The sequence below is a fragment of the Carettochelys insculpta genome, chromosome 10 (genome assembly GCF_033958435.1).
Source record: "Carettochelys insculpta isolate YL-2023 chromosome 10, ASM3395843v1, whole genome shotgun sequence".
Taxonomy (NCBI): Eukaryota; Metazoa; Chordata; order Testudines; family Carettochelyidae; genus Carettochelys; species Carettochelys insculpta.
The window spans coordinates 17,828,807-17,849,046 of record NC_134146.1 but is presented as its reverse complement, the minus strand read 5'-3'; the positions used below and the strand labels follow the sequence as shown (position 1 = coordinate 17,849,046).

Here is a 20,240-nt window from a genome sequence, read left to right as displayed (position 1 = left end):
TGGGTGCTCCACAATAGGTGTCGGGCTCGCCCCGGTGCCACAGATCGGATCTTTCCAGCAGTTCCTTCTTAACCGCCATCGGCTGCAGACGGAATCTGCTCAGGCTGCGGCCAGAGTCAGCGTATTTAGAGTTTCTTTTCAGAGTTCTTAGTTAAATTGTTTGTTTCTTTATTGCAAAAAAAAAAAAAAATAATAATATATATGTCTTAGTAATGAGAAGGAGGAGCGGAGGCAACCCGGAGACGTGAAGGCCAGTAGGCCTCCTGCTGTGGCAGGCTGGAGTCCGTGGGAGGGGAACAGGCTCAGAGAAGGTGCTAAGTACCCTATTAACAGCTTAAAGACTCACCACAATGTCCTCTTCAGGATTCAAGAAGTGTGAGTCGTGCCGCAAAGCTATGCCGGCCTCTGATGGGCACAGTCAATGTATTAGGTGCCTGGGGGAATCACACATCACCCAGAAATGCTCCTTCTGTGCAAAGCTCACAGCCAGAGCCAGAAAGGATAGAGAAATGCGGCTGAAAATGCTGCTGTTTGATAAGGCCCTCCAGCCAGACGTGCTGGAGAGGCCTCAACCGGAGGGACCCACGGGGCTCCATAAAAGGAAGGCGGTGTCCCGCACCCCCTCGGTGCAGAAACGGAGGAAGCTCTCTCCAGCCCCATCCCTGCCGGCAGTCACACTGAGCGGGACGGGCGTAGCACACAGCCCCCAGCCGCAGTCACAAGCTAGCGGCAGCGCACGTGGCAGAGGCTGAGCCTCCGATTACTAAACAGCCGGCCCGCGCATTCAGAACGGCAGCCAGGCAAGCGCTGGAACCGGCAGCACCACCGCAAGCGGCACAGACCCCCGCGGCACCAATGATGCAGGGCCAACAGGCACGTATCCTGCAGGCACCAGAGGAGACCACCCGCAGATGAGCGTGCCGAGTGCGGCACCGACAGCGGGGCCAAGATCCCCAGCACGGGGAGGGGTTGGAGCCAGCCCCGCAGGGGAGGGGAAAGGCAGCAGCGAAAACCCAGCACCGCAGCCCTTCTCTGGACAGGGCTGCAGGGCTGCTCTCAACAAGTCCTCCCCTTATGCTGTGTACACCAACCAGGAGACATGGGTCTCCCCCAGCCTACCCAGAGCCGCCTCCTCCGTTTCTCAAACCAGCGTCACCATGGCTCGGGCCACCTTCGCCTTTTCTGGGATTTGACCCTCTGGAGTACTACCACAAACCAGTTTCACCATTGTCTCAGTCATCCAGATGATCTCGCTCCCCCAGACATCGGGGGTGTGCACCTCGAGAGTGGTCTAGGTCTCCATCCCAGGAACCATGCCCGTGCTGCCATGGTCGTCCTTATCACGCTGGGCATAGACACCACAGGCATACACCCGGGGCAGGTTGCCCTCGACCACCCAGTACCCCCGCGGGCTGTCACGGACGGGGACGGAAACACAGCTGTCTCAAGGGGAGCTGATTTTGGAACCCCGAGATTATCCCTCGCATGCCTCCAGTGAGAGGGTGTACCACCGGCAGCAGGACCCTGAGAGTTCAAGGGAGGTCTACCCTAGTGGTTCCTCCTTGTCGGCCCCCGGGGATGTTGCCCCCCCGGACGACCTCAGACAGTTTCAGGAGCTGTTTAAAAGGGTGGCTTTCATGCAAGGCATCCAAACAGCAGAGGTGCAGGAGAAGCACCACAAGCTCCTCAAAAACCTGAGGCCTCCGGCCTCGTCCAAAATCGCTATCCTGCTCGACGAAGCAATCATGGAGTCTGCTACTACCATATGGCAGACCCCGGCTTGCGCTCCACCTATAAACAAGAGGGCGGATAAGAAATACTTCGTCCCGGCGAAGGGCATGGAGTTCCTGTTTAGTCACCCACAACCAAATTCTCTGGTGGTAGAATCGTCTCAGCAGAGATCGAAGACTTCCCAGTACAAAGCGGAGGGGAACGGATAGAGATGACAAGAAGCTAGAGCTATTTGGCAGAAAAGTATACTCCTCCTCCACCCTGCTGCTGAGAGTGGCTAATTATGCAGCACATCTAGTGAACCACAATTTCGACAATTACTCCAGGCTTACTTCTCTCATGGATTCACTTCCAGAAGATGAGAAGCCGGTGCTGAAGGCCATCGTGCAAGAAGGCTATGCAGCTTCAAGGACGGGAGTCCAGATCGCCCTGGACGTAGCGGACATGGCAGCACGCTCAACGGCTACGGCAGTGGTCATGCGCTTAGAATCTTGGCTCCAGACATCAGGTATCCTGAGGGATCTGCAGGCAAAAATTGTCGATCTCCCTTTCGACACGCAGAAGTTGTTTGCAGAGTCAACTGATTCGGTCCTTCATTCCAGTAAAGACTCAAGAGCCACACTCAGAACCCTGGGTATTTATACCCCTCCATACAGAAAGAGAAAGTATTACCCTCAACAAAGGCGATAACCCGTACCAACCTCAGCGTGCTCAGTACCAACGGGGCTATGACCAAGGGCGGCATCAACAGCAACAACATTATAGAACTCCTAGGCGACGTTCCCAACAAGGCCGTGCATCCTCGGGGCAGGCCCAAAGGCAACAAGTTTGACGGACAGGTCGAGGGCTGCACAATTACTACCATCGCGCAATGTCATCCACAATTAATGTTCCATCATCGCCTCCGACCGTTCCACTCACAATGGCAAAAGATCACCACAGACAAGTGGCTACTAGAGATCATAGCCACGGGTTACGTGATCCCCTTTCAGTTGCTCCCACCGCCAAGACCTCCGCCCAGGCCTCATCTCAGGGATGCCTCCCACGAGGTGAAACTCAAGCACGAGGTGGACCACCTGATGCTTATAGGGGCGGTGGAAAGAGTGCCAGAGCGACTCCAGGGGAAAGGGTTTTATTCACGATACTTCCTCACAGAGAAGAAAACAGGAGGCTGGAGGCCCATCTTAGATCTTCGAGGTCTCAGCTGGTACTTGCGCAAACAATGGTTTCGGATGATCACAGTTGCCTCTCTACTCACGGCACTGGATGATGGAGATTGGTTTGCAGCCCTTGACTTACAAGATGCGTATTTTCATATAATGATCCACCGGGCTCACAGACGTTTTCTCCGGTTTATGGTCGGCAAAGAACATTTCCATTACAAGGTTCTGCCGTTCGGCCTCTCCTCGGCCCCCAGAGTCTTTACCAAGACCCTGGCAGTGGTGTCAGCCTACCTGCACAGGCAGGGGGTATTTATATTCCCATATCTGGACGACTGCCTTCTGCAAGGGGCCTCAAAGGCGGAGGTACTACACATGATACGCGTAACAGCAAACACGTTTTCTTCGCTGGGCCTCGTCATCAACCTTGCGAAGTCAAAGATTGACCCCACACAGGACATAGAGTTCATGGGGGCATGCATAAATTCTACCACAGCAAGGGTTTATCTACCCGACGCTCGCTTTCGCGCCATCGGTTCCCTGGTACAAGTCATTACATACAGCCCCACAGTGCCGGTTTTAACGTGCTTGCAGCTGCTCAGCCACATGGCAGTGGCAACGTTCGTGGTACAGAACACCAGATTGCATATGCGCAACCTACAACATTGGCTGGCGAGCATTTACAAGCCGGCATCCCATACTGTCCACAGGGTGGTGTTGCCCACGACAGAGGTGCGCAGATCCCTGCAATGGTGGGTAAACCCCAAGAACATGCTAACAGGGGTACCCTTTCACCAACCACAAATCTCTATTTTTCTCACCACCGACACCTCCCACGTAGGGTGGGGAGCACATATTGGCGAAAAGGTGACGCAAGGACTGTGGTCCCCTATGGAACAGTCACTGCATATAAATATACTGGAGCTCAGAGCGGTGTTCAACGGCTGCAAACGCTTTCAAGACGACATATAAGGCAAGGTAGTCAGGATCAATACAGACAATATCTCCACCATGTTTTATCTAAATCAACAAGGCGGAGCTTGATCCCATGCCTTATGTGCGGAAGCAGTCCGGCTGTGGAACTGGTGCATCGCCAACAATATAACGTTGAAAGCCTCGTACTTACGAGGCGCTCACAACGTGAAGGCAGACCAGCTGAGCAGGCACTTCGCACTCACACACGAGTGGCAGATCCGCTCCAATCTGCTACGACCGATTTTTTTCATGCATGGGGGTTTCCCCAGATAGACCTGTTTGCCACTCAGCACAACAAGAAGTGCCCCCAATACTGCTCCAGGGTAGGACTGGGGTGGGGGTCCTTGGGGGACGTGTTCGCGATTTAGTGGAAGGGCCCACTGCTTTACGCGTTCCCCCCCACAGTGCTCATCCACAAGGTCCTGCAGAAAGCCAGGAGGGAGAGAGCCCGCATGATCCTAGTGGTCCCCACATGGGATCGACAGCAATGGTTCCCCTTGCTTCTCCGCATGTCAGATCGTCCACCGCTTCCCCTTCCGGTAAGGGCTGGAACTGCTCACGCAGGCCCAGGGGTCCATAGTGCATCCACACCCCCGAGGCCTGCGCCTACAAGCATGGTTAATCCATGGCTCAGCTCCCTAGAAAGTACATGTACGGAGGGAGTACAACAAGTCCTGGAAAGTAGCCGAAGGATCTCCACCAGGAAGACCTACAAACAGAAATGGACTCGATTCACTGCATGGTGTTCCACCAAGCAGCTAGCTCCCCTTGAAGTGCCTATACCTGTCATACCAGAATACTTACTGGACCTCAAGAGAGGCGGGCTCTCCCTCTCCTCGTTGAAGGTCCATCTCGCCGCTGTATCGGCTTTTCGGCATGAAGAGGAAGGGCCCACGGTGTTTGCCCATCCTATTGTTACCAGGTTCCTGAAGGGGCTGGTAAACCTGTACCCTCCTCGGAAACCGCTTCCACCATCGTGGAGCTTGGACCTGGTGCTCAGTGCGCTAACGGGACCACCCTTTGAACCCTTAGCCACGGTTTCCCTCCGTCTCCTTATGATAAAGACAACCTTCCTTCTTGCAATCACGTCAGCTCGCAGGGTGAGTGAGCTCTCGGCAGTTATGGCAACGCCGCCCTGCATAGTATTCTCAAAGGAGGCGGTAACCTTACGGCTGCACCCAGCCTTTGTTCTGAAAGTTTCTTCAGAGTTCCATCTTAACGAACCTATAGTTTTACCCTCATTTTACCTGAAGCCTCATAGCTCCAGCAAGGAGGCACGCCTGCACCTCCTGGACGTGAGGAGGGTGTTGACCTTCTACATAGACAGAGCTAAGTCCTTCCGGAAAACGGACAGACTCTTAGTCTCTCTCGCTCCCAGGTCAAAAGGAGAAGGTCTCTCTTCACAGAGAATCTCGAAGCACATTGTGTCCTGCATAAAGATGTGCTACGAACTTCGAAAGGCTTCTTTACTGGCCCCGCCTAGGGCTCATTCCACCCGGGCGGTGGCGGCATCAACAGCCTTTTTCAAGGGCATCGCGTTAAAAGACATCTGCAGAGCGGCGACCTGGTCATTCTATGACACCTTCACCAAGCATTATGCCCTACACCGGGTATTCCAAGAGGATACCCGCCTCTCGACAGCGGTCCTTTCGGGGGCAAGCTGCACATAACCCGATTACCCACCTCCTTTCTCGGGTTACTGCTTTGGAGTCACCTATCGTGGAGCACCCACGGGGACACTTGAGGAAGAAAGAGAAGTTACTCACTGTAGTAACGATGGTTCTTCGAGATGTGTCCCCATGGGTGCTCCACCACCCGCCCATCCTCCCCGCTTCGGATCTCTGTTTAGTGCTTTTCAGGAGCATCCGAGGCGGTTGGTCAAGGAACTGGCGGGGACCAGATCGCGCACGTGGCCGGGAGTGTGTAGGGGAGCGGCGCGCGCCAGCGCATGCGCGGTCCGGCAGAAACTGCTGGAAAGATCCGATCTGCGGCGCCGGGGCGAGCCCGACACCTATCGTGGAGCACCCATGGGGACACATCTCGAAGAACCATCGTTACTACGGTGAGTAACTTCTCTCTTTTGTGTAATGGTGAATGACAGGCAAATGTTATGTTTTGTAGTGAATTTTCATGACAGCTTTGCAGAACTGTTCTGTAAGTTAATAGATAATGATGTTCAAAAGAAATATTTAGGAATAAGTGTTGTAGTGTAAAGAGAGACGATTAAAAACAGGTTTTACTTTATATATTTGGGTAGGCGTCAGTTCTTCTTCGAGGGATTGCTCATGTGCATTCCAATTTGGGTGTGTGCCAGGCACATGCCCAGTTGCTGGAAGCTTTTTTGCCCTCACCGGTAGCCCTAGGGTCAGTGCGGCACCCCCTGGAGTAGCACCCATATGGCCGCCCATATATGCATCATCCGACCTGCCCCTTGCTCAGTTCCATCTTGCTGCACTGTTGGTTGCTGGAACTCCCTCATTGTTGAGCTTTTGCTGGTAGCCTTTATTGTTTTAATTAGTTGTAAATAGTTTAGTTATCTGTCATAGACAAATAGCTCTACTTAGCATCTAGTGAGCTGAGGTGGGTCTTTAACCCCCCCCACCCCCGGCACCAGGTGATGCCTGGCTCCCTGGGGTTTAACAACTGTTCAAAATGTGGCAAACGAATGCCCGAAGGCAACCCACATAGGGCGTGTCTGAGTTGCCTCAGTGAGGCACACCTCCGGGAGCGCTGCTTTGTTTGCAAGACCTTCAAGCCTAGGACTTTAAAAGGTAGAGCTCAATGGCTGAAGGTTTACTAATGGAATTAACCTTGCGCCTGGACATTTCCCTGGTGGGAACTCAGAGCACCACATCATCAGTGCAGCAGCTCTGGCACCGTTGGTGCCATCGGAAAGTTCCCGGCACCGAGAGCAGGACTCGACGCCTAGTGCCTCCCGGCACCATAAGAGCCAGTCTCCAGTGCCTCACAAGAAGAGAAGACGGGACCAAGGTCAATCCCAAGAGAGAAGGAGGCAAGGCAAGCTTCAGGGGAGTCCGCCAGATCGCACTGTGACCGGGGTCATGAAGTGCGGGCGTTGACTCCAGCGCAAGGCGGGAGCCCGCGCTCTGCCAGACTGCCCTTGATGCCAGAGGCCTTCAGCGCTGCACAGGGCCTTCTGCAAATTACGATGCTGCAGCTGCAGATGCGGCACCGGGAGCCTTCATCGCCCTAGTTCCAGGTGCCTGATCAGGTTCTAGGGACCCCGGTATGGTTCCTGACACTGATGAGACCCCTGCAAGCAGTTGACTCCCTCGGTGCCATGCAGACGTTGCGGAGTGTGCAAGAACCGGTGGGTGCTACGAGACCCTCAGCACCACTGTGGTCGTTGGCATCAGAGTCCGCATCGGAGTTGGCTTCACTTTACTGCATCTCAGCTCAGAGTGGGAGTACGAGGTCACCTCGACATGGCAGGCATAGGCACCGCTCTCGATGCCCCTCAGAGGGGGAGTGGCAAAGACCCCCCCACCCCCCCAAGGTGTCCCACAATGGCCCTTCTGGACTCTGTGGGTGATCCATGAGGCACAGGGGCAGGATGCGGGACTCCCATCCAGGGCACCCAGAACTCCTCAGGTGCCGAGATTGGCACTGACTGCTGCTTTGGGAGCCCTGCCGAGAGAGCAAGCGGAATCATCTGCACTGGCAGCGACAACGGTGCCGACACAGGCACCGGTGCAGTCAGTGATGACCCAAGCATGGGCACCGGCCCTGCAGCCACCGGGGACTGTGGTGCAGTGGGCACTGGCACCGACCGAACCAGTGCTGTCCCAGGTGCAGAGTGGCACCATACCAGAGACCACTAGGGGGCCCTTCACCCCAGGCACCGAGCACGGCACCGCTAACCATGGTGCCGGGGACTTAAATGGAAGTTCCAGAATTCCGCACACCGGTGGACTTGGAGGCTGTGATGCCCTCATCCTTGTCCTCCCCAGATGAGGCGATGGCTAGATCCTCCGCATCCCTGGTACTGGAGGATGGAGGCGCATACCAGCAGTTGTTGAGAAGGGTGGCCCAGAGTCTGGGGATGCAGGCAGAAGAGGTCCGGGATGAAATAGACTCTGTTACAAATGTCCTCTCAACGCCTGGACCGTCCAGGGTGGCACTGCCCATTATAAAGACAATTACTGACACAGCAAAGACAGTATGGCAGACCCTGGCCTCAGCCTTGCCCACGGCTAGGAAAAATGAGTGCAGGTATTTTGTCCCAGCCCAGGGAAATGAGCATCTATTCACCCATCCTCCCCCGACTCCCTTTTCGTGGATGCTGTGATCAGCAGGGAGAGGCAGGGGGTCCCGGGGCCCTCCCCTAAAAACAAAGAGACCAAACGATTAGACCTATACGGCAGGAAAGTTTTTATTCTACAGGTGGCCTCCAGTTGAGAACTGCTAACCAGCAAGCCATGGTTAGCAGTTATGTGTGCAGTATGGCCAGCTCCATGGATCGTTTCGCTGAGCTGCTGCCGCCAGAGACGAAGTCGGAATTTACAGCCCTGATGAAGGAGATGACTCATATCTAGAACAGTACTACAGGCCACCGTAGATGCAGCTGATGCGTCTATCAGGGTCATGGGCTCAGGTGTAGCTGTGAGAAGGGGGGCAGGGCTTCAGGTCTCGGGACTCTCACAGGAGGTGCAGCAGTCCATTCAGGCCCTCCCCTTTGAAGGCCCCTCCCTATTTTTGGAAAAAACTGACAAGAGGCTTCATAGTGTGAAGGACTCACGGACCACCCTACGCTCACTGGGTCTCTATACACAAGCGACCCAGAGAAGAGACTTTACCCTGAGGCCCCAGTTCAAGACAGTTCCCACAACAACAACGGGATGGGAAGAGAAAGGTCTGCCATAATAAGAGACATCAGGGCTGCCAGACACAGGACCAGAGCCACCAGAAACTCTCACCGGGGTCTAAACACCAGTTTTGATCGGGCAATTGGGAGTGACACAGCGGCCACTTCCACAGTTCCAGCTCAGTATGTATTTTCATCCTGCCTATCCCTATTCTACCAAGTATGGTGCATTATAATGTTGGATCAGTGGGTCTTCCGCATGGTAGAAAAGGGATAATGCTATCCAATTGTTTTCCTACCCCCCTACTCACCCCCCTTCCCTGTCCCTCTTCAGGGACTCCTCTTGCAAGACGGTTCTCAGGCAAGCGGTAGGAGCCCTCCTACAAAAGGGGGCTATAGAGGAAGTGCCCCAGGAATTCCAGGGCCGGGGTTTTATTCCTGTTGTTTCCTAATTCCGAAAGCAAAATGGGGATTACGGCCAGTCTTGGACCTGCGAAACCTGGATAAATTTGTGAAAAAGATAAAGTTTCATATGATATCCCTGGGCATAGTTATCCCAATGCTGGAACGAGGGGACTGGTTTGCCACTCTCAATTTATAGGATGCATATTTCTATACATCAATTTATCCACCTCGCAGGAGGTTCCTCCAGTTTGTGCTAGGGAAAGACCATTACCAGTTCACAGTCCTTCCGTTTGGCCTCTCGTCAGCCACGAGAGTGGCAGCCATCTTACGCAGGTAGAGAGTGCACCTGTTCCCCTACCTAGACGACTGGCTGACCCGAAGTCGGTCACAGAGACAGGTGATGAGACATGTCTAGCTGATACGAGAAACATTCGACACGTTAGGCCTCCTAGTGAACGAGGCAAAGGTTTTGTGCTAGCCCCACCTCAGGTCACGGAGTTTGTGGATGCCCGACTAGATGCAGAGCAAGCCAGGGCCTTTTCTGCCCCAGAGCAGGGTCCAAGCCTTAGCGTCTTGCGTCCAAGGCCTGATCAGGTTCCCAACCACAACAGCCAGGGGATGCCTCAGACTGTTGGGCCACATGGCAGAATGCACGTTTGTAGTCCAGGTTGCAAATGTGCCCCTTCCAGTTGTGGCTCGCCTCAGTATACACACCTGTCAGAGACAACATAGACAAGTTAGTTACAGTCCCCGCAAGAGTGTTAATGGCATTACACTGGTGGCTAGAAGCTGGGTCAGTCTGCATGGGAGTGTCCTTCAGTCCGCCACAACCCTCCCTCTCCCTGGTCACAGATGCCTCGGACCTGGGCTGGGGAGCACACTTGGGGGATTGACAGACTCAGGCTCTGTGGAGCAAGACCGACACTCAGCTCCCCATAAACGTGCGGGAGCTCAGAGCAGTTCGGCTGGCAGGCAAAGTGTTTGAGTGAACTGAAGGGGCAGTGTGTCACAGTCAGCACGGACAATGCTATGGCAATGTACTATGTAAACAAAAACAAACAAGGAGGTGCACGTTTGTCGCCCCTGTGTCTCGAGGGCCTCGCACTCTGGGACTTCTGCATCCAGCACCAGCTTCTCTTGAGGGTATTCTACCTGCCTGGGGCTGACACCTCTGCAGCAGACTGTCTCAGTGGGTCTGTCATGGACCACGAGTGGTCATTACACACCAAACTACTGAGTTCAGATTTCCAGAGGTGGGGACGGCCCCAGGTAGACCTCTTCGCCACTCATCTCAACACAGAGTGCAGGCCGTTCTGCTCTTACCAGAACGGAAGTCCGGGCTCTTGGGCAGATGCCTTCAGCATTCATTGGTCGGATCCATTGCTTTACGCCTTCCCACCGATACCGCTCATCCACCGAACGCTGTTGAAAATTTGGTCGGACCAAGCATCAGTTATCCTGGTGGTCCCAGCCTGGGCTCGACAACACTGGTACTCAACCCTCTTGGAAATGTCCACTCGCGCCCCGGAGGTGCTTCCACAGTGCCCGCACCTGCTGACACAGGAGGAGGGGAGACTGCAGCACCCTAGTCTCCAAGCGCTGCATCTCACAACATGGAGGCTCCATGGCTGAGACTGGTCGAGCTGGCCTGCTCCAAACCTGTCAGGGAAGTATTGTTGAACAGCAGGAAACCCTCTACGAGTGTAACATGTAGCCAGATGGGAAAGGTTTACCATATGGGACACTCAAAAGGGGCTGTCCCCCGGAGAGGCCCCAATGCCATGTATCCTAGACTACTTGCTGGCCCTAAGCCAGACAGGGCTGTGGATATCCTCCCTGAAAGTGCACTTGGCAGCCATTTCAGCATTTCACCCAAGGGCCGGGAGGTCATCAGTCTTCTCGGACCCAGGGCGAAAAGGTTCATGAAGGGAATGGAAAGGGTCAGACCACAGGTTTGGGCCCCCCTGTCAACATGGGACCTTAATTTGGTTTTGTCTAAGCTTTTGGCTCCCCCATTTGAACCTCTCGCCTCCTGCTCTGTGTTGTTCCTTACCTACAAGGTGGCATTCCTGGTGGCCATTACCTCACCCACAAGGGTGTCAGAGCTCAGGGCCTTTCAGTGGACCCACTTTATACAGTGTTCCACAAAGATAAGGTCAGGCTGAGATCCCACCCGGCGTTTCTGCTTGAGGTGGTCTCCCCCTTCCACATTAACCAAGACATCACCTTACCGGTGTTTTATCCAAAGCTCCATGCCTCCCCTAGGGAGCAAAGTCTACACACCTTGGATGTCCAGAGGGCACTGGCCTTCGATATGGACAGGACCAAACCCTTCCGGAAGTTGCAGCTGTTGTTTGTTGCAGTGGCAGACAGGATGAAGGGGCACCCAGTCTCCTCTCAGCGAATCGCCTCCTGGATAGTGGCCTGTATCAGAGAGTGCTACAAGCTGATGGGGCTCCCCCTCCCCCAATCAGGGTTCACTCCAGTAGGGCACAGGCATCGTCTGCGGCGTTCTTGGCCAAGGTCCCTATCCAGGACATCTGCAGGGCAGCCACTTGGTCCTCCATTCACACATTCACAGCGCGTTATGCAGTATACGGAGAAGATGCTGCGGTGGGCAGGTCTGTCCTGCACTCCTTCTGGGGCTGCGACCCCGCCTCCTAGGCATTGGCTTGCATTCACCCAAATTGGAATACACATGGGCAATCACTTGAAGAAGAAAAGACAGTTACCTGTTCTGTAATTGGTGTTCTTCGAGATGTGTTGTTCATGTCCATTCCAAAACCCTCCCACCTTCCCCTCGGTCGGAGTAGCCGGCAAGAAGGAACTGAGCGGGTGACGGGTTGGGCGGTGCATATATGGGCGGTCATATGGGCACCACTCCAGGGGGCACCACACTGACCCTAAGGCTACCAGCTAGGGCAAAAAAGCTTCTGGCAACTGGGCATGTGCCCGGCGCACACCCAAATTGGAATGGACATGAGCAACGCATCTCGAAGAACACCAGTTACAGAACAGGTAACGGTCTTTTCTCACATGGAAAAGAGAAATTCTATTCCAATACTTGAAAATTGGCTGAAGGGGGAGCTCAGTGTTTGCCTGGGTCTGTCAGAGTCTATCTCCAATGATTCATGATTTAACTGTTTACAGATCCATTTTATAATTATAATACAGCAAATCATTTTTTGATAGACTGAATGTGGATGTCAATTCACATCTAAACTGGAAGGAATGTTCAGGGATATGAGCATCTCAAACACAACAATGGATGAGTTCAGGCAACATCTACAGGCTACAGGGGTAAGAATTGTTTATCTTTTTTCACGTGCTTCTAGTTTTACATATAAACACAAGCTTGCACTAGAGAGATTCTGTATTCCTCTTCATTCCTTCGCTTCACTTCTCTCAACAGAATAACTTTTTAACTTAACCTTTCAACTTTACCTACTCACTCTTTGTTTGAAGCTTGACTACTTATTTAAAGGATATTAGTTTCACTGAACAAAATCCTGTTGAATCTTGACTGGGTCAGTATTCCTCTAAATCGGGTCTGCAACCTGCAGCTGTTTAAGGAGGACTTTGTGGCTCCTGAAGCTATTATTGCAATGTTAAAAAAAACAAAAAAAAACAAAACAAAACAAAAAAAAAACCCACCCACTTTCAGATTATTTTTGATAGGGTAAACATCTGAAAGCCCAACAATGAACTCATTTCTAAATAGCAAATTTAGATCTCAAAAAGTGATCTCAGAAAGTTGGAAAACTCCTCCTTTAATATGTGCAGTACATTTTTTGTGTGTGTGTGTGTGCACGCGCTGTTCTTAAAATACGGGTTACAAAAAATATGGCTTAACGTTTATTAAGGATTGTCTTGTATTCACATGCATTACGGGTCTTGAATTTTTGAGTTTTTTACTTTGCTTGCTCATTTGTTTGCTGACTCTGCCTCTGAATAGTTGTATGACCTTTCTTCAGTGAGTAACGCAATTTCAAAACTAATTCATGACAAGAATAATGTAATAATTTTAATTAATTAAGTTATACCAGGAATTTGCATAAACCTAGTGCTCAGTAAAAGTAGGAATAATTACATTCAACACACAGTCCTGTCAATATAACACTGTGTGACAGAATTTGAAAAGCTTTAGTTAAACTTGTGAACTGTTGAACTGCTTTACCAGCAGGTGGTGTTCACTACTTGTTGAAGCAAATAGCCAGGAAATGTTCAATCATCATACTTGAGCTTGTGAGCTCCACTTTAAAGTCATAGCTTTCTATATCACTTTTAAAAGAAACATTTGTTCAATTCTTCATACGGTCAGTCAGTTCTTTTAAAATTTTTTATCAAGGATTTTCTTCGAGATTTTTATCTTTTTTTTTTGTGTGTGTGTGTCTCTTTTTGGCCATTTTTTTTAAGACAGTATGTCTTTTTTTCTTTGTGTAAGCTCCTTGCTTCTTGTCCTAATTAGAGGATAAGGAGAACAATTTTCCTCCACCGTCCTGCAACAGTCTTTTACATATGTGAAAATGATTATCATGTCCCATCAGCCTTCTCTTTTCCAGATAAACAGACCCGGTATTTTTTTGGTCTTCCTTCATAGGTCACGTTTTCTAGATTTTCTAATACTGTTTGTTGCTGTTCTCTGGACTTTCTCTGATTTGTCTACATTGTTCCTGGAATGTGGCACCCTGAACTAGATGTGATACTCTAGCTGAGGCCTAATCAGCACAGATTAGACAAGAAAAATTACTTCTTGTGTCTTACTCACAACACTTCTGCGAATACATCCCAAAATGTTCACCTCCCCGCCCCCCCCCCCCGATTGCTATGCTGTTGGCTCATATGTGTAGCTTTTGGTCCACTATGAACCCCAAAACCATGTCCTCAGTACTCCTTCCTAAGCACTCGTTTTGTACGTGTGTTACTGATTTTTCCTTCCTAAATGTAGTACTTTGCATTTGTCCTTTTTGAATTTCATCCTATTTACTGTGGAGTATTTCTCCTGTTTATCAAAATCATTTTGAATTTTTGTCCTGTTCTCCAAAGCATTTGCAACTCCTCCCAGCTTGGTTACATCCGCCAACTTTACAAGCGTATTCTGTATGCCATTATCTAAATCATTGATGAAGATACTGAACAGAACCAGACCCAGAATTGATCCCTGGAAGGACCCTACTTATTATGACATTCCAGCATGACTGTGAACCATAGATAACTACTCTCTGGGAACTGTTTTCTAACCAGCTTTGCATCCATCTTAATAGCTCCACCCAGGTTATATTTCCTTAGATTGCTATAACCTTACCATATCCCGTAGAAAGCACTTGGAGCTCTGGACAGACATAAGATTCTTTGAACTAAAAGGCTTTTGTTTATTATATATCCACAAGATTTTGTGCTGTGTGAGTTAATGCCATATGGCTGCATCCTCATTTCTCTGTTATAGTAGCTGAAGATGTGATCTTAAATACCTTTTGCCAAAGAATGACAGCATCAGTTAATTTGAGCTTTCCCACACAGCTTACATTTCCGAAGGCTACTACACAGGTGTTGGTGTGGCGTGAGATAAGTAGGTCTTGCATGCTAAATAGCCTTTAATTATCTCAAGCACACGTGTCCTATGCAGCCCTGGTACAACTTCCCCTGGGGCTGTTGGCTCCCACCATTTACTGACGTTTCCAGTTATCCAGCCATCCTTCAATATGGTTTATATTGGATAATTGGGAATTTACTGTATGTTGCCAAACTTTGGTCATTCAAAGTTTGGAAAAAACAACCCCCTGAGCAGCATAAGTTTTGCCAGCATGAGGGTCCCATGTGCACAGTGCTTAGAGTAGCAAGAAGAATTTCTATAAATATATTAGAAGCAAGAGGAAGATCAAGGACATGGTTGGCCTACTGCTCAGTGAGGAGGGGGAAACAACATCATGAAAGTTGGAAATGGCAGAGGTGCTCAATGACTTCCTTGTTTTGGTCTTCACCAAGAAGTCTGATGATGAAGGAATGCCTAGCATAGTGAATGCTAGTGGGAAGATGGTAGGTTTGGAAAATAAAATAAAAAAAGAATAAGTTGAAAATTACTTAGAAAAGTTAGATGTCCGCAAGTCAGTAGGGCCTAATAAAATGCATCCAGAAATACTCAGAGCTGATAGACGTGTTTGAGCCTTTAGCTATCATCCTTGAAAAGTCATGGAAGTCTGGAGAGATTCCACAAGACTGGAAAAGGGTGAATATCGTGCCCATCTTTAAAAGAGAAATAAGAACAGCCCAGGAAACTACAGACCAGTCAGTTTAACTTTTTTGTTCTGGAAAAGATAATGGAGCAAGTAATTAAAGAATTCATCTGCAAACATCTGGAAAAAAAAATAAGGTGAAAGGTAACAGCCAGCATGGATTTGAAAAAAAATGTCAAACCAATCTGATAGCATTCTTTGATAGGATAACAAGTCTTTTGGATAAGAGGGAAATGGTGGATGTGGCATACTTGGACTTTAGTAAGGCATTTGATACGGTCTCACATGATCTTACCAATAAACTAGGCAAATAAAACTTAGATGTGGTTACTATAAGGCAGGTGAATAACTACTCTCTAAGAACAGTTATCCTGCCAGTTATTAATGGTTCTCAATCATGCTGGAAGGGCATAACAAGTGGGGTTCCACAAGGGTCTGTTTTGGGACCCGTTCTATTCAGTATCTTTATTGATGGTTTAGATATTGGCATAGAAAGTAAGCTTCGTAAGTTTGCTGATAATACCAAGCTGGGAGGGGTTGCAACTGCTTTCTGGGAGATGATCATAATACAAAACCATGGGGATAAACTGGAGAAATGGTCTGAAGTAAATGGATAAAGTTTAATGGGGCAAATGCAAAGTATTCCATTCAAGAAGGAACAGTCAGTTTCACACATACAGGATGGGAAGCAGCTGTCTAAGAAGGAGTACTGCAGAATGGGATCTAGGGGTCAAAGTGGAACACAAGCTAAATATGATCTAACAGGTTGATGCTGTTGCCAAAAAAAAAAAAAGTGATTGTTGGATGTATTAAGAGGAGTGTGGGGAGCAAGAGTAGTCATTCTTCCACTCTGCTATGCACTGATTAGGCCTCAGTTGGTGTATTGGGTTCAGTTCCGGACACCACATTTCAAGAAATTGGAGAAGGTCCAGAGAAGAGCAACAAGAATGATTAAAGGTCTAGAGAACATGAACTATGAGGGAAGACTGAAAGAACTGGGCTAATTTCTCTTAGTTTAGAAAAGAGAAGACTGAGAGGGGATATTATAGCTGTTTTCAAATACTAAAAAGGAGGAGGAGGGAGAAAAATTGTTCTCCTTGGTCTCTGAGGAATGGTCTTAAACTGAAGCAAGGGAGGTTTAGGCTGGACATCAGGAAAAAACTTCCTGTTAGGGTGGTTAAATACTAGAATAAATTGTCTAGGGAGGTTGTAGAATCTCTATCACTGAAGATATTGAAAAGCAGGTTAGATGTACACCTATCGGGGATGGTCCAGGGACTGTAGAGGTGGTGCTTGGTGCTGCCATGAGGGCAGGGGACTAGATTTGATGACCTCACGAGGTCCCTTCCAGTTGTAGCATTCTGTGATTCTACGTTGGTGGGAAAGTAACTTCCCTGTAAGAAGAGTTTATTTAGTGTGCCTTCTAGTAGATCTAAAAATTCAGGAGGGCTAAAATTTTGGGTCTTAGACTTTTTCCAGTTAAAAAAACATAAGGGAGCAGTTTGTTCTTAATTTGAAGGTAGTGTGGTTTTAAAGTGTATGTTTAGACTGCATGTGTATTTTGAACTTGGTGCCATCTAAATGGCACTGAAGTCCAAAATAAGGGATTATTCCGAAAGTTCCGTTACCCCTATCATGACAAGTGGTATGGGAACCAGAATACTGTGCTCAAAATAGCAGTGCTGTTTTGAATATAGGGAAGAGCCATTGTGTTGCTATTTTGGGATACCAAAATAGCACCTGCAGTCTAAACATAGCCAAACAGACCTGAAGGACATGTCATTTTAAGGAAGTATATAATATTTTTTGGTGGGTTAGTAGTTGAGTCAATGGCCACTGACCTGGCTTTGAGCCTCTATGCCTTTTGATTTTGCCTCAGTGTATTCATACCTCATCTCTAGATGAATGATTGACTGCATTTCTCTGTACATCAGTGCATTTTAAGGCTCATCAAATCAGAAGCGTGTCAGTGTCATTGAAGTGTGTCAGTGGCCTTTGATTCACTTAGGAGAAGCCTCAGTGTAGTTCTTTATGTGTGAAATATTGTTTTAGACTGTTGAATCCAGTCACTCTGTTAAAACCTTTTTCTGGATTGTGTGGCCCAGCTGACTTTTTCTTTCCCCCTAATAAGTCTCTAGATAGTCTCATATATTTATTTATTGGGTACAGTGTATTCTTGTAATAATAAATAAAAGCATTCTTAACTTGGGAGGCCTCTACTTTGTGTCCCAATGATAAGTGTGACTTTTTTGCCTTTAATTTAACCCACCGTATTGCTGTGTATTAGTTTTTGTAGTCTGTCAGAGCCTGGATCTTTTTATAATTATACGCTTTCTTTTTTAAAGAAAAAAAATTACTTACCTCTAATTCATGTTCATTAATCGTATGGAAACTGAAAATATACACAGTTATAAGCTTAGCAATATGAAATGTAGTTGAGACACTTTTTGAGAATTATACCTTGATTACATATAGATATGAGCCACCTGCTGAGACCATTTCAGTAGCTTAAAATGTCAGCTGTAGAGTGTTCCAAGCCTTTGTGAATGCCTATGTTAATAAATACTTTCAGAAAATAAGTAATAAAGCCATATAATTTTATCAGATTGAGCAAGAAACCAATTGTTTACATTAAACAATGGCAAAACATATGCAGAGGTTTTTGGCTTTAAAACTTCAGAGAGGGAATGGCAGGAAAAACTCCCTATTGCTTAGTATTGAATGTCAAACTGTTGCTTATTGTTTTCTGCAAAAGGGCAAGTACAAAAATTGTTACTTTGCAATTCACATTATTAACAACACAAAATGTAGTTTTTTCTACCCAGTCAGTCTTATTGCAAACAGAATTAGAGCAGAAGGCAAAAAATGACAAGAGTTGACCCTGTGATGAATCTGACCATGTAAAGCTTTTAATTTCAGAATTTATTATTGTGAATACTTAACACATTTTACGTTACCATGTTCTGTATAGTCTTTGGCCATATGGGAACAATGTGAGCTTTTGGGCTCCTGCTCCAGCAGTGATGAATTTAATTTGTCTGTCTTAGAAAGAATGGCAACTACAATTTCTCCTTGGTCTGTGGAAACTATTAAAAAAGTCTAATTATAATATAGAAGACAGGGAGAACCCTTTCCCGTTTTAAAATGGTGGATGTCTTCTTCCATTGTTGCTATAGGTCTCATTAGGTGGTGTTGATCTCACAGTGCGGGTTCTCACAACAGGCTACTGGCCTACTCAGTCAGCCACACCAAAGTGCAACATCCCTCCAGCTCCCAGACATGCTTTTGAAGTATTTAGAAGGTACGTGTTGAATCAGGCTTTGTATTTAGCAATCATAAATAAAAAGCTTCTAAACCGTGATTAAAAGTAAATATACTTTTAGGAGTATTCCAAGGCATATTAGAGAGTTGCTTTGTTCTTTTCTGGGCAAACTAGAAAACCAACTTCTCACTGCTTGGATTTTCATTTCAGATGCAACTTTAAGCTCAATTTATTTTTTTTAAAGAGTAACTGTTAGACATTATGCTCCATCCTAAAGAAGTCAAAATTATCTACTTATGTAAAGTGCTTTTGGATCATCTGGACAAAATGTGCCATATAAATATGTAAATTTTCATTTTAATTGTCTCAGATTTTATTTAGCCAAGCACAGTGGTCGACAGCTGACACTCCAGCATCACATGGGTTCAGCGGATCTCAATGCCACCTTCTATGGACCTGTTAAAAAGGTAAATGTCTGAATTTTAAAAGTATTATGTTTTAATCTCAAAAATAGTCTGGGCATGGGTTGGAGCACTTTCTGGCTTTTTGCTCCCTGCCACTCAATGTCACTGCCCCCCTTGCTGGTCCCACTGGCCAGTGTTGTGATGCCAACCAAAGGGATCAGTGGGGAAGACCTCCAGGTTAGTAGTTTCCTGTGCTCCCATTCGCCTAGCTATGGAGGAGAGGGAGCGTCATCATGCAGCTGCTTCCTTCCCCCTTGAGCCAGACCCAGCCCATGAGGCTCTGGCTTCCCTAACCACAATGAGAAGGCAGCACTGGCATTCTGAGCATGGGGCTGGAATGCCAGCACTGGCTCCCTGCTATGGAGAGAGGGGATTGAGCCCATGGCCCACTTCCAGGATGGTCACAGCAGACCACACTTTTGAGAACTACTGATGTACCCCATCTTTGGCATATTGCAGGCCACGGAACTTTACCCATTGACTCCTTTAATAGGTCCCTAAACTCTGGCAGAGTTGCTGAAGTCCTCTTCTTTATTCTCCGCTTTCCCTGCCCCCCATTGCGTCCACACTGGTGCTTAACTTAATTCTTTACCCTCCCTAGTATTTATCCCTCAGATGTATTTATAGGGAGCTATCACGTCTCCCGTTTACCTTTGTTTGATTAGACTAAACAAGTCAAGCTCTCATAAGTTAAGTTTTCCGTTTCTCTGTTCAGCCTGATAGCCCTTCATTACACTTGCTTCTGTTTTGAATTCTTTTTTTTTTTAACATGGAGAAACAGAATTGCTCACAGTATTTCATATGAGATCTCACCAGTGTCTTGTATAATGGTACTAGCAGTTCCCTATCTCTGCTGGAAATACTAGCCTGATGAACTCAAGGACTTCATTGGCCTTCTTCACAGCTGCATCATATTGGCATCTTAGTCACCCTTGTGATCAACCAACATGCTCAGTTCTTTGTTCTCCTCTATCTCTTCCAACTATATACCCCCACCTTGTAGTAGAAACTCTCATGGTTAGTCCCTAAATGCATGACCTTGCACTTTGGGATATTAAATTTCATCCCATTTATATTATTCAAATTTACGAGCTCATACAGATTGCCTTGTGTGTTAGTCTGAGCCTCTTCTGTACTGGTAGTACCAACAACTTTGTTTCATGCTCAAATTTTATTAAGATACAC

The 20,240-nt window shown here is 48.1% G+C and overlaps 1 protein-coding gene across 1 annotated transcript in view; it reads left to right on the top strand.

The window, feature by feature from the left end:
- The window catches only part of CUL3 (cullin 3), a 116,315-nt gene that overhangs the window by 65,839 nt on the left and 30,236 nt on the right, over positions 1–20,240 (top strand). Inside the window, exons 10-12 of the mRNA XM_075004223.1 lie at positions 12,289–12,396; positions 18,506–18,630; positions 18,962–19,058. Coding sequence (XP_074860324.1) covers positions 12,289–12,396; positions 18,506–18,630; positions 18,962–19,058 — 330 coding nt within the window. The remainder of the gene's footprint in view (positions 1–12,288; positions 12,397–18,505; positions 18,631–18,961; positions 19,059–20,240) is intronic.